General features: G+C 44.0%; 1 protein-coding gene across 6 annotated transcripts in view; it reads left to right on the forward strand.

Annotated features, from left to right (window-relative positions):
- The window catches only part of plppr1 (phospholipid phosphatase related 1), a 119,130-nt gene that overhangs the window by 55,916 nt on the left and 50,758 nt on the right, over positions 1-12,456 (forward strand). For 3 of the 6 annotated variants that reach the window (XR_015760096.1, XM_043715642.2, XM_043715633.2), the window contains exon 1: positions 6,207-6,425. The exons of 1 other annotated variant lie outside the window; for it this stretch is intronic. Coding sequence is in view for 4 of the 5 variants with exons in the window: in XM_043715642.2 (XP_043571577.2) it covers positions 6,222-6,425 (204 nt within the window). In the remaining variant the exon portion in view is untranslated. Of the gene's footprint in view, positions 1-6,206; positions 6,426-12,456 lie in introns of those variants that run through there. 2 more of the 6 variants (XM_043715651.2, XM_043715616.2) reach the window with 1 other exon arrangement.

Raw genomic sequence — 12,456 nt, forward strand, 5'->3', positions numbered from 1 at the left:
CAAACTATGCCGAAGGTGCGAGATGGCAAACGAGACCATAAATCACACATCTCAGGAAGCTGTCCATTCGTGAAAACTGCTCAAATAAAACGCCATAACAAGATCGCCGAACAGTTGCAGAAGCAAGTCAGTAAGTATGGCTGGACAAGACACGTGGAGCCAAGGCTGTTCGCCAAAGACAGTTCCCTATGGAAGCCAGCTCTCATATTTAGAAAAGACAAGATCGCAGTTGTGGATGTCACAGTTCTATACGAGAATGATAGCAAAGCACTCGAAACGGCATGGCGAGAGAAACAAGAGAAGTATAAACACCTGAATGCTGAGATCATGGAACTGACGGGAGGCGTGGACCCCAAATACTTTGGCTTCGTGATTGGCGCACGAGGCAAGTGGCTGGATATGAACAACCACCTCATGAAGTTCCTTGGCATCGAAAGATACGATACGTTCACCCAAAAGACATCTAGACTCACTCTGTCGCTGACACTGGAACTCTTACAACTCTTCAGTGACAAGTGAGTAAACGACAAGGACCAGTCGAACCCCACACACAAAAAAAATTGGAGGAAGCCGCTCCAGAAAAAACCTACAGCATCAACAGCGTTAGTAGGTCCCCGCTGATAATGACCAGCCTCATAATGCCAGTATCATCTGGTCCTTCGGTCGGTGGTGATGCTGGAGAGTATACAAACATCGACAAGCGATGTAAAGACTCGGAAAAGGCACTCCCCGGAATGTTCCAAAATTAGTGCAGATTAGATAAGGTAATTTTTATGCCCAAAGTTATTCAAGACTCCACAATGCTGGAAAAGACAAACTTATAAAATCCAAAATGTATTTTGCCTTTGATGCTTGTGCGCCTGCTTAGGGCTTTCCTTTCAGATTGTTGGTTCATTTTGTTTGAAAAGGTGAAGAGATGTCAAGTATGCTGACAGTCTGAACGACAAACCACTGCACTTGCAATATAACTATGTTGTTGCAGGTCTTATATTGTGGTGCTATTTTCCATTAAAGACCTCGAACCCCTGCCTACAGGTTTAAGCAGGCAGAATAACTGAAATTTACTGCGTGGCCTTCCCACCATCTTCCTGCCCATGCCTGACTTGGCTTTTTTTTTTTTTAAAAAAAACATGGCCCTGAGAATGGCTTGCCCTTATCCCAATGGGACCTTTAGGCAGCTAAATACTGTCCACTGAAGGATTACTCTCTGCCTGAACAAAAATTTGAGGAATGTAGGAAAACTTCAGGGACAGGGAGATGCCCAGCAGGACATTCCACTCAGGCCTTGATGTGAAAAGGTGTGGTTTCAGAGCTTGGGTGGAGGGTTGAAAAAAAAAAACCAGATTTTGTTTAAAGGCCTGTTTCCATGCCCAGTGTCTCCTCATCTTTTACCCTCAACCCCTTCCATTTCAAATATTTTCTTTCGGCCTCACCCTCCCCATCAGGATTTGCAACACGCTTTCTCCACCACAGCTACTGAACACCCCCATTCCATACCCAACTGTTACTGGACTTTTACATCACTAGGCTGAAAAGAGATGCCAACCTCAGCATTGGAAGGCTGTGGTGACTACACTTCCTATCTATATTAGGAATGATTCATCAGCTTTCACTAGTTATCTCGGTTACTACATGCATAGGACATATGGTAGTTTCTCAGGGGACCATTCTGATACTTGCGACATTTACCAACCTTGCACTATTTGGTATTAGGTAAGGGCTGAGAGAGGCTATTGACTGCTACGTCTCTGCTTTGTCTTCATCCCTCTATGCTCCTGGATCAATGAGTTCGACATGCGTCGCGACCTTGAACATTTCTTTTGCTGTCTCAGAATCCAGGCCCACTTTTTCCAATCGAGACTCCCACGGAGGGCCCCTTCTCTCACCTCCAACACATCCCATCCACCTGGACACCACGTGCCGGCCTGTTACTTGCCCTTAACCTCTTAATTTTTAACTGCTCCCGTGACAGCCACCCCCCACCTCAGCCACTCCAATCTCTTACCCTCAACACAGCCCTCCACTCCAACCCCAACATCAAGCCTGCAGACAAGGGGAGGGGGGAGCACAGTGGTAGTTTGGCACACCAACCTCTACCCTGCTGAAGCCAGGTACCAACTCAGACACCTACTGCCCCCTCAACCACAACCTCACCTCCCATCACCAAACCATCTCCCAGACTATCCAGAACCTCATCACCTCAGGGGAACATTAATCCATAGCCCCCAACCTCATTGTCCATGACCCCTGTACTGCCTGATTTTACCTCCCCCTGAAGATTCACAAACCTGACTGCCCAGTTGCCCCATTGTCTCAGCCTGCTCCTGTCCCACTGAAGTCATCTCCACATACCTTGACATCGTCCTGTCCCCCTTAGTCCCGGAACTCCCCACCTAAATTCAGGACACCACCCACACACTTCACCTCCAAGACTTTAGTTTCTCCAGCCCCCAATGCCTTTTCATCTTGGACATTAGTCCCTGTCCACCCCCATCTACCATGGTGAAGGCCTCCAAGCCCTTAGTTTCTTCCTCTCGTGCCGTCCCAAACAGTACCCTACCACTGACACCCTCGTCTGCCTGGCTGGACCGATCCTCACCTTCAACAATTTCTCCTTCCAATCCTCTCACTTCCTCCAAGCCAAAGGGGTAGCCATGGGCACCTGCATTGGCCACAGCTATGCCTGCCTGTTTGTCAGGTATATGGAACAGTCCATCTTCCACAGCTACACTGGCACCACCACCACCTGTTCCTCTGCTCCATCAATGACTGCATCAGTGCTACCTTGTGCTCCCCTGTGGTGGTTGAATAGTTCATCAACTTCAACATCTTTCACCCAGACCTCAAAATCACCTGGACCATCTCAGATACCCCCTCCCCTTCCTGGACCTCTCCATCTCTGGTGATGAATTAACCAGATATGTACTACAAACTGGACTGTCAAAGCCAACTTGACTACACCTCCTCCCATCCTATCCTGTGTAAACACACATCCCTTAGTCACAATTCCTCCACCTCTGCTGCATCTGTTCCCAGGATGACCAATTTCACCTTGGAAAATCCCAGATGGCCTCCTCCTTCCAAGATTGCAATTTGCCCTCCCATGTGGTAGAAAATGCCCTCCCGCACATCTCCACTTCCTGCACCTCTGCCCTTGAACCCCACCAACACAGCAAGGACAGAACCCCCCTGGTCCTCACCTTCCACCCCACTGACCTCTGTACACACAGCAATATCCTCCATTTCCACAACCTGCAAACAGATCTCATCACCCAGGGTGGGGAGGGAAATAATCTTATCAACATTCCAGAGAGACTATTCCCTCTGTGACTCACTCGGCAGATCCATGCCCCCACATCAGCCCACACCCGGCACCTTCCCCTGCCACTGTAGGAAGTGCAAAACCTGCATCCATACCTCCCTCCTCACCTCTGTCCAAGGCCCCAAAGGATCCTTCCAAATCTGACAGATGTTTACCTGCACCTCCAATGTCATCTACTGTATCCGTCACACCCAGTCTGGTCTCCTCGACAAAATCAGGGAGACAGGATGCCTTCTTGCAGATTGTTTCAGAGAAAATTTCTGGGATATCTGCACCAACCAACCCCACCGCCCCGTGGCTAAATGTGACACCTCCCCCTCTGCCAAGGACATGCAGGTCCTGGGCCACCTCCATTGCCACACTTTTACTACCTGACACCTAGAGGAAGAACACATCTTCCACCTTGGGACCCTGCAGCCACTTAGGATCAATGTGAATTTCACCAGTTTGCTTATTTCCCCTCCCCCCATCTTATCCCAGTCCCAAGCCTCCAGCTTGGCACTGCCCTCCTGACCTGTCCATCATCTTTCCCATCTATTTGCTGTGACCCATCATTTTCTGCCCCATCTTTATCCACCTCTTGCATTCTCAGCTACCCCCCAAAACCCCACCCCATTTATCTCTCAGCTCTCCCAAGCCCACAGGCCTCATTCATGAAGGACTTACACGAGAAACATTGATTCTTCTGCTCCTCGGATGCTGCCTAACCTGCTGTGATTTCCGAGCATCACACTCGACTCTGATCTCCAGCATCTGCACTCACTTTCTCCTTTGGCTTCAGCTGACCCAGTGCTTAGTGGTAGAGGGTGCATCATTGTAGAGCAAAGAGGCACTGTTCTTGAAATACAAGATGATTTACTGTATGAAAGCATCAAGTCCAACGATTGTAGGTCAGGCACATTTACTAAGACCTTAGTATGCTGGAACAAATGGACCTGCTCCTCTGGAAGCACAAGTTATAACTCCTTCATTCTACCCAGAGGTCAGTGACATCAGTAGATTGGTTTAAAGCCAATGTAACAGGAACATTGAGAGGTGGACTCCAGATGTTTACAGATCCAATAACAAGACACTTCACACCATCCAGGATGGAAAGGAGCCAATTGCATGACACCCCATTCTACACTTTCAACATTCACTTCCTCCATCATTGATGGATTGTGGTGGCAGTATGTACACCATCTACAAGCTGAACTTCAAATGATTCTGAGGTCCCTCTTGTAGAAGAGGTTAAATGCCTGACTTGGACCATTTAGAAGGACAAGGGTAATAGACAAATAGGAACATCATCTTCAACTTCCCTGCCAAGCCTGACACCATCCTAACTGAATTATACTGCTTCATTGACATTGGGTCAAAGCCCAGGAATTCCTTTAAAAACATCCCTCGGTGTATCGACAGCACAAGGGCTGTAGCAGCTTTGGAAGGTAGCTCAACAGCACCTTCTGCAGGGCAAATCAAGAATGGGCAATAAATGGCCAACATTGTCCACATCCCATGAATGAATTTTAGAAAAAGTTTTGGATACAACTGACTCCATACTGTTGATCAGAGTGACTGAATGACTTGACAAAATTGCACAGAGATAGAACACAATATCATTGTTTTACGCTTGGCAAGTAGGATGTTATTTTAAGATTTGCGAGAGGTGGTGGAAAAGCACAGCAGGTCAGGCAGCATCTTGTGTGAGTAGGAGAATCGATACTTTGAGCAAAAGCCCTTCAGCAGGAATCGATGAAGGGTTTTTGCTCAAAACATCGATTCTCCTGCTCCTTGGATGCTGCCTGACCTGCTGTGCTTTTTCGAGCACCATACTAGTGGTGACTCTCACCGCCAGTGTCTGCAGTCCTCACTTTTGCCCTGTTGTTATTTTATAAGAGCCAAAAGCTATCCACCTTGAAACAGATGACAATTATTCTGCAGTTAAATTGGATCTCAAGCCCATTCCATTAGAGGCCCCAAATCTAACAGTTTAGCTAGAAATTGAGTGATGTTTGATGCAGAATGTTTGCAGATTCAAAGGTGCAAATGTTTTCAGTGATTGTCTTGATGAGTGTAGTGTAACTGTCCTATAAAAGATCTTGCAGTGAAAGGGTTAATGCTGGAGATTGCCTTAAGCATCAATCTGATGTCACAGTCTTGAAGGGAAATGAGAATAGCTCTGGACTTTAAACGGTTTCCCATAGTTTTAATAGCAATGTTGAACTAGCTTCTATAACTTGTACACAATTGCTATCATACAATAAATTACATTTTAAGACAAAAGCCCCTCTACCACAAACATCACATTAACATGCTTTCCTCCCAAAGCAATAGTCCAGCTGTGTGTGCCAGCATGACCATAGTAAATACTGATAAATGTCTAGTGAAATATCATCTTTTGAAGATGATTGTTGCTGTGTGGAAAATAAATAAGGCTGACCTGTGACTTTGAGATTTTGACACTAAGGTTTTGAGGGTGTGCTGCATCTGCTCTTAAGAAAAGCAAAACTTAATGAGCCCAGCAAATGCCAAGTGTTGGAATTGCAAATCTTCCAGCACTTCATCAGACTTAATATCTGCCAAAACAGATGGGGCGATAAAAATAGAACGGATTTTGAGGTTTAACTTCAAGACATTCTGCTTTCATCATTGATCAGTTAATGATTAGTAACACTCCAGCATCCTTTGATAAAGTTGCGACTGAAAGCATCAGTTCTCGCGTGTAACAGGCTCTGGCCCAGAATTTCAAATGAAGCATTTATTCACGTCATCTGCCAAAAAGAATGGACATAAAAAGAGGGAAGATCAAAAGGGAGAGCACATTGCTCAGTAGAAGAATAAATGGGTTGCTGGAGGGATCATGCATTCTGGGACCACACAGTCTGAGGCAGAATTAATGACCACTCATCTCTTAACTATGCTGTACTTTCAGCTTGTCATAATGGCTGGGACCGTGCTGCTCGCCTATTATTTTGAGTGCACAGACACCTTCAAGGTGCATATCCAGGGGTTCTTCTGCCAAGACGGTGACTTAATGAAGCCATACCCAGGACCAGAAGACGACAGCTTCATCTCACCACTTGTCCTGTACTGTGTGCTGGCAGCTACTCCAACCATCATTGTAAGTAAATTAAGCCACACTGTCCGGTTCTCTCCCGTTTGTGAACACATCTTCCTCCAATCATCTCTCAATCTGTTTCACTTATTGCTCCCCACCCAGCCCTCCTTACCTTAATCACAACTGTGCTCAGTCTCCTATTTTGACAAAGTTTTCTTCCCCCTCCCACCCCCACCAACTTTCTTGTTCCATCTTCAATCTAGTGATAAATAGGGAAAATCAAAAAATTGAAATTATAATTAACTACCCGATAGACAATTTTAGTTGTCCCTACTGCAATATCATATATAACACAATTGGGCATTTTAGAAAGCATTTAAAAGGTATGTAAAGGAATAAAATCCATTCGAGTTAGATGTAATAAGTGCAAGTGGGAAGGGAGCTATCATGCTGTAGCTTGCCACTATTCGAAGTGTACTGTCAAGGTTGATAATAAGGATAATGATAATGAAAGTGATAATTTGGGGAGGAGAGAAGAGGGAGAACTTGATAACATGGTCCAGTGTGAAGTGTGTCAGTCTAAGTTTAAAACTGTTAGAGGTTTAGGGCAACACGAGAGGCATGCCCATCCCTTAGTGAGGAATGAAAAAAGGAAAATCGGGGTCAAAGGGGGTAAAAATAAGGGGGTTGATCCCGAGAAAGCAAGGAAGGGAATATGGTCAATTGAGGAAGTTGCTGAAGTGCAAAGGTTAGAAATAGAATTTAAGGGATGTAAGAATATCAACAAACTAATGGCAGAGAAAATTACCACCAAAACGGCAAAACAGATATCAGACAAGAGAAGGTTATTGAAAAACAAAAACATAGGGGAGGCCGTAGACCAGGACCAGGTATTAATTCCTGATACTATGGGTAGTGAAGAGGAGAAGGAAGAGGATGGTAACGAAGTGGAACAAGCTGAGGTGAGGGTGATGGAGAAGTCTCCGGATAGAAATACTCTTAAGAGGTAGCGATAGGTTAGAAATTGAAGAGTATGAAAATAAATCAGTGGACGAGTTAGTTCAGATATTAGAGGCCGGAACGGTTAGATTAAAGGGTAGTATCAAGGATGATGATATCATTATGGATAAAATAATGTCAAAAATAGGACTAAATAAGAATAATGGATTAGATAAAAAAAGGACTAAAAAGACAGGATTAAGATCAAAATTTAATAATAGTAAGCAGAGCAAAAACAGCAAAAACAGCATAGAAAATCATGCAAAAAAGAGATTTAGTAGGAAAAAAGATCAGTATAAAGAAGTACAGGCATTATATAACAGCAATAGAAGGTACTTGGCAAGAACCCTAATGGGGGCACCCTCAAAAAGTGAGTGCCCATTAAATAAGGAGGAATTAGAGGTTTATTATAAGAATAGACCAACAAATGTTAACGAGAAAAACAACTTAAGGGGATTCGCCAAATATGTTAAAAGTAATGAAGGTTTAGAGGATGAGGTTTTAACGGACTCGGTGACTGTGGAGGATGTCCTTCATGCCATTAAGGCGATGGACATCGAAACGGCCACGGGTCCTGATAGGATGACTTTGAAAGAAAGTACTAAATTGTTCAACAAAGATAATGCAATACTCCCAAGATTATACTCGATTTGGATCAAAACAGGTAAAATTCCACAAAGTATGAAATTAAGTAGAACTGTACTGATTCCAAAAGTAAATAATGAAGATGAATTAAAAGACATCAACAATTGGAGGCCAATCACTATCGGCCCGATAATGCTTAGATTATTTACTAAGATAATGGACGGTAGGTTGAGTAAAATGTTAATTTGCAACCTCATGTCCTTTAAACAAAAAGGAATCAAGAGTTTTGGATTACAAGAATGGATTAGTTCCTCGGCCAAAAATTAAAATTATGCCACTACTTGATGTTGCAATTTGTTAAGGGTCTTGGACAGTTCCCAGGTCTAGTGCTGCTGTTTCGTCTGGTTTAGTCAGTACTCAGCCTGGTAACCAAACTGAAGCTCTCACTTGGATTAAAATTGTTGCTTCTTCATTGGCCTTAAATCAAGATTCAGTTGCTTGGGATCCTCAAATCAATTCCAGTCTTGCTGTACAAGCAGCATCTAACATTCAGATAACATTACTGTCAATGAGAGACATGGACCAATTCATTTTCAGTCATGGGATTTCAGCAATTTTTCATAATTTAACTTGAAAACAATTTCTTTAGAAGGCTTTCGTTTTCCAGTCTGATACATGCTCAAAATTCCTCCAATATGATAGGTTTAACCTAATCTATTTTGAACAGGAAAGATCCCATCAATGTAAAATAATGTGACTCAATCATCTTCGATACATTCCTGCTTGTTGCAACATCTACCTTTTGTAGTTTAGCAATGAATTAGTTGTTAGCAAATTACTTAATGTAGATTGCATATGAATGGTATTCAGTCCCAGTGTAGCACTAATGTATTTTTCCAGTGGCTTTTTAAAAAAAATTGCAATTTTAAAATATTTTGGAAGTACTGTGTTCTGAGTGCTATGACTCATTATTTATATTCTCCTGCAAGTTCCTTCAATAAACACCTTTCAAAATATAAAATCTCTACGTGTGCAATTTCCCACTGCTAATGTTTGGGAGCAAAGATGGAGGTATTGGAAAACCAAAGACCGTTTTGTAGTCTAAACCCCATCTCTTTAGGGAAAAAGAAATTACCCTGCATTAGCTGTTTTCAAAGTTTAAAACAGAGCTGCAAGGCCTTTAGCAAGATCAATGCACAGCGGTGTTGGGAGGTTCTAGAGGATATGGGAAAGTGAGAATTAGGATTTCAATGCCAGGCACAGCACCACTTTGACAAGAGCAACGAGAGATGGACAATAAATACAGCACTTACTATAGAATGTGTGTGTCAATGTACGAATTAAAAAGATATCACACTTGGAAAGTGTGCAAAATATTTGAACACTGCTTCAGTGTCATTTATGTAATTTTATAGCATGGTACCACTCTATTCATCCTCCCTCTTTCTCTCCTCTTCCCCAGCCCCAGAGTCAGGGACAAGCTGGAATAGTGGGTAGGGGTGGGGGAGGGGAGACAAGGGAAGCAAGGCATTTGGTGAGAAAAGGTACTGCCTTTCATACATTGAGCTCTGGACTCCTTGTCCTGCTGTGATTATCAAAAATTGACAACTCTGGTTACTCAAAAAGATATTTGCTGCAGATGCTAGGTGACTGAAGTAAGACTCCAAAATACTGGAGAAACTCAGTAAATCACAGAACCGATACAGCATAGGAGGCCATTCAGCCCATTTCTGCATGAGCTCTATCTTATTCAGCTCCATTTCCTCCTGCCAAATTCCTGCCTTTTCTTATAATCCTACACACTACTTCTGTGCAATTAATCTTCCAATGCCCTCTTGAATGCCTCAAATTTGAATTTAAGGTTTCCACCACATTTCCAGCAAGTGCATTCCATGTATTAATATTCTGTGACAAAAGCTTTTTCTTGGGGGATCCAAGATGGCGGCAGTCAGTAGTTTCCTGTGCTGGGCTCTGTACTATACCCCTGGCAAGGTGAACCGTTACCCAGCCTCGTTAATCACGCCTAGGGTAAAACATTAATATAAACTTACTGAACATCTGGAGCTGCTAAAATTGTGGTTTGACAGCTTTAAGATCAGGATGAAAGGACAAAGAAAAAAGGGGTACAGCAGGCAGGGCACTCCCCTACTGCATCGGGGACGCGTGGAGCCATTGCTCAAATTCCCGGGGTGATACATTTGGATTTAATGGGGCTGCAGCAGTTACTCTCAGTTTGGCAAACTCAAGAGATTGAAGCAGCAATGGAACCACTAGCTGCCATCCTGAAAAGGCATGAGCAGGAAATTCAAACACTGGACTGAAGAGTAGAAGCAGTGGAGCAGAGGACTGCTGCACTGGACAACGTGGCGATGGTCTTAGGAGGAAGGATCCGACTGTTAGAAGATCAGGTTCGGGTCCTTCAGGAGCAAGTGGATGACCTGGAAAACAAAAGTAGAAGTACCAGCTGACAGCTCGTGGGTCTTCCGGAATGCGAGGAAGGCGGAGACCTCGGATTCCAGGAAAAGTAGCTCCCGATGTTTCTGGGGCTGGAGTTGGAGTCGGGTCTGTTGGATGTGGAGCGGGCCCACCGGGTAGCAACGTGCAGGTCCGAGTCGGACCTGTGCCTTTTGCATTATAAGGAAAAACAGTTGTGATTGAAACAGCACGACTGGGAAGAGATCCACATGCTTTAATGCACAAAGGCACAAGAATAATCTTTTTCAGGACTTCTCAGGAGCCCTAAGGAGGAAAGGGCATTTGATGAAGTTGAGAAAACTAAGGGATCTGAACATTCAATATTCCTTGAGGTACCCGGCCATGTTGCGTTTTGCTGACAGAGGGATAGTATATAACTTTGTCAATTCTCTGAATTAAAGGACTTGGGTTGCGGTTGGGGGGGGGGGGGCATAGTTATGGACAATGGTACAGTTGGTTTTGCTCCTTTTCTCATCTCCCCTTTTTTGTGGTTATTGGCACTATTCGTACTGCCTTGATGCAAAACCAGAATTATTTAGTATAAATCGGTTGGTTGGGTATTATCTGGGGCTTTTTTTACTGCTATCCTTTTGTTTTTGGATTGGAGGTGGCTAAACCTGTGGTTAAGATGTATGGAGAAGGGGTGTTGGTAGGGTGGGGAGTGGTGGATGGGCATCCATTGTTAACTCTCAGAATATAAATAATGTTTTTTAAAAATCTGGGGCTAGGGCACGGCCTCAGCTGGAAGAAGCTGGGATGGTAGCAAGGATTGGGAGGAGTGCCTCCTATGGAGGAGAGGTGGGGAGATCTCTTGAATTGGGGTTATTTGGGTGTTTGCTTAGGTTAAAATGTAGTTGCTAGTTTTTTTTTAAGTTTTAGTAGTTGTTATAGGAGTAGTTTTCAGACTTCAGAGTCTTCGTCGCTCTCTGCGCCTCAGCTAAAACTTCCTCCTCCTGGGAAACCACCGGCTGCCCTGGATGACCATGGCTAGTGATTCGTTCAGGTGGTGCACCTGGAATGTAAAAGGGAGCCATTCCCCCACTAAGAGAAAGAAAGTGCTGTCAAGTCTCAGGAAGTAAAGAGTGGACATCACCCTGCTGCAGGAAACGCATTTAACTGATAAGGAACATCTGAAGCTGCAGCAGGGGTTTATGATAAAGTATTCTGCTCCTCCTTTAGCTCCAAGAGTAGAGGAGTGGCTATACTGGTAAGAAGGAACCTCCCTTTCCAGGTAACTGAGCAAATTAAGGACTAACATGGACGGTTCATCATTCTTAAAGCTATAACACATGGAGAAGAGTATGGCATCCTGATTTTCTGTTGTCCCCCAGCACACCATAAAATTTCTAATTGATGCAATTGTTAAATCGAGTGTTGGGGTGTACTGCACGATCAAAAGGAGGGGATTTTAATCGCCTAATAGATCCCAAGGTAGACATGGTGCCAAGGGGCCCGGCAGGTACGCCTGTGCAATCTGAGCAGTTGGTGGACATGTGTGAAGAATTGGGATTAGTGGATGTGCCACATGTGAATTGACATTTTCTTTTATATATGCTATTGGGATTGTTTACACAGAACATTGGCATGCAAAATTGGGAATATAATTATCTCAGACCATGTGGCAGTGTATTTAGATGTTAAAATCAAGGATGGTGGAATGGATGCATAGACGCATTGCTGTTAAGGGATGGCAAATTCGTTGAGTACATCACGAGAGTTCAGGGCCTTCTGGGATATCAACTCTTGTATGGCCAGTCATCAAAATACTTTGGAGGCTGCTAGGCATATTTACAAGGCCTGATCATTTTGTAGTCAGCGACTCGGAGGCACAGGGAGGAACAGCAGCAAGGGATGCTGGAGACTCGGCTGCAAATAGCTGAAGTAGTGTATTAGGCCTTGACGAGTCAAGTTGCAGGGGTCGCTGCCCTCTGGTCTGCTCTTGATGCATTGCGCACACTGGTGGCAAAAAAAGTCTCATTAACTAAACAAAGATGGCTTGAATTTTGAGATAAGCCAGGTAGATATTTCACATATC

The sequence above is a fragment of the Chiloscyllium plagiosum genome, unplaced genomic scaffold, assembly GCF_037043375.1.
Source record: "Chiloscyllium plagiosum isolate Xiang-an unplaced genomic scaffold, Cpla_swu_hap1 HiC_scaffold_2, whole genome shotgun sequence".
Taxonomy (NCBI): domain Eukaryota; kingdom Metazoa; phylum Chordata; class Chondrichthyes; order Orectolobiformes; family Hemiscylliidae; genus Chiloscyllium; species Chiloscyllium plagiosum.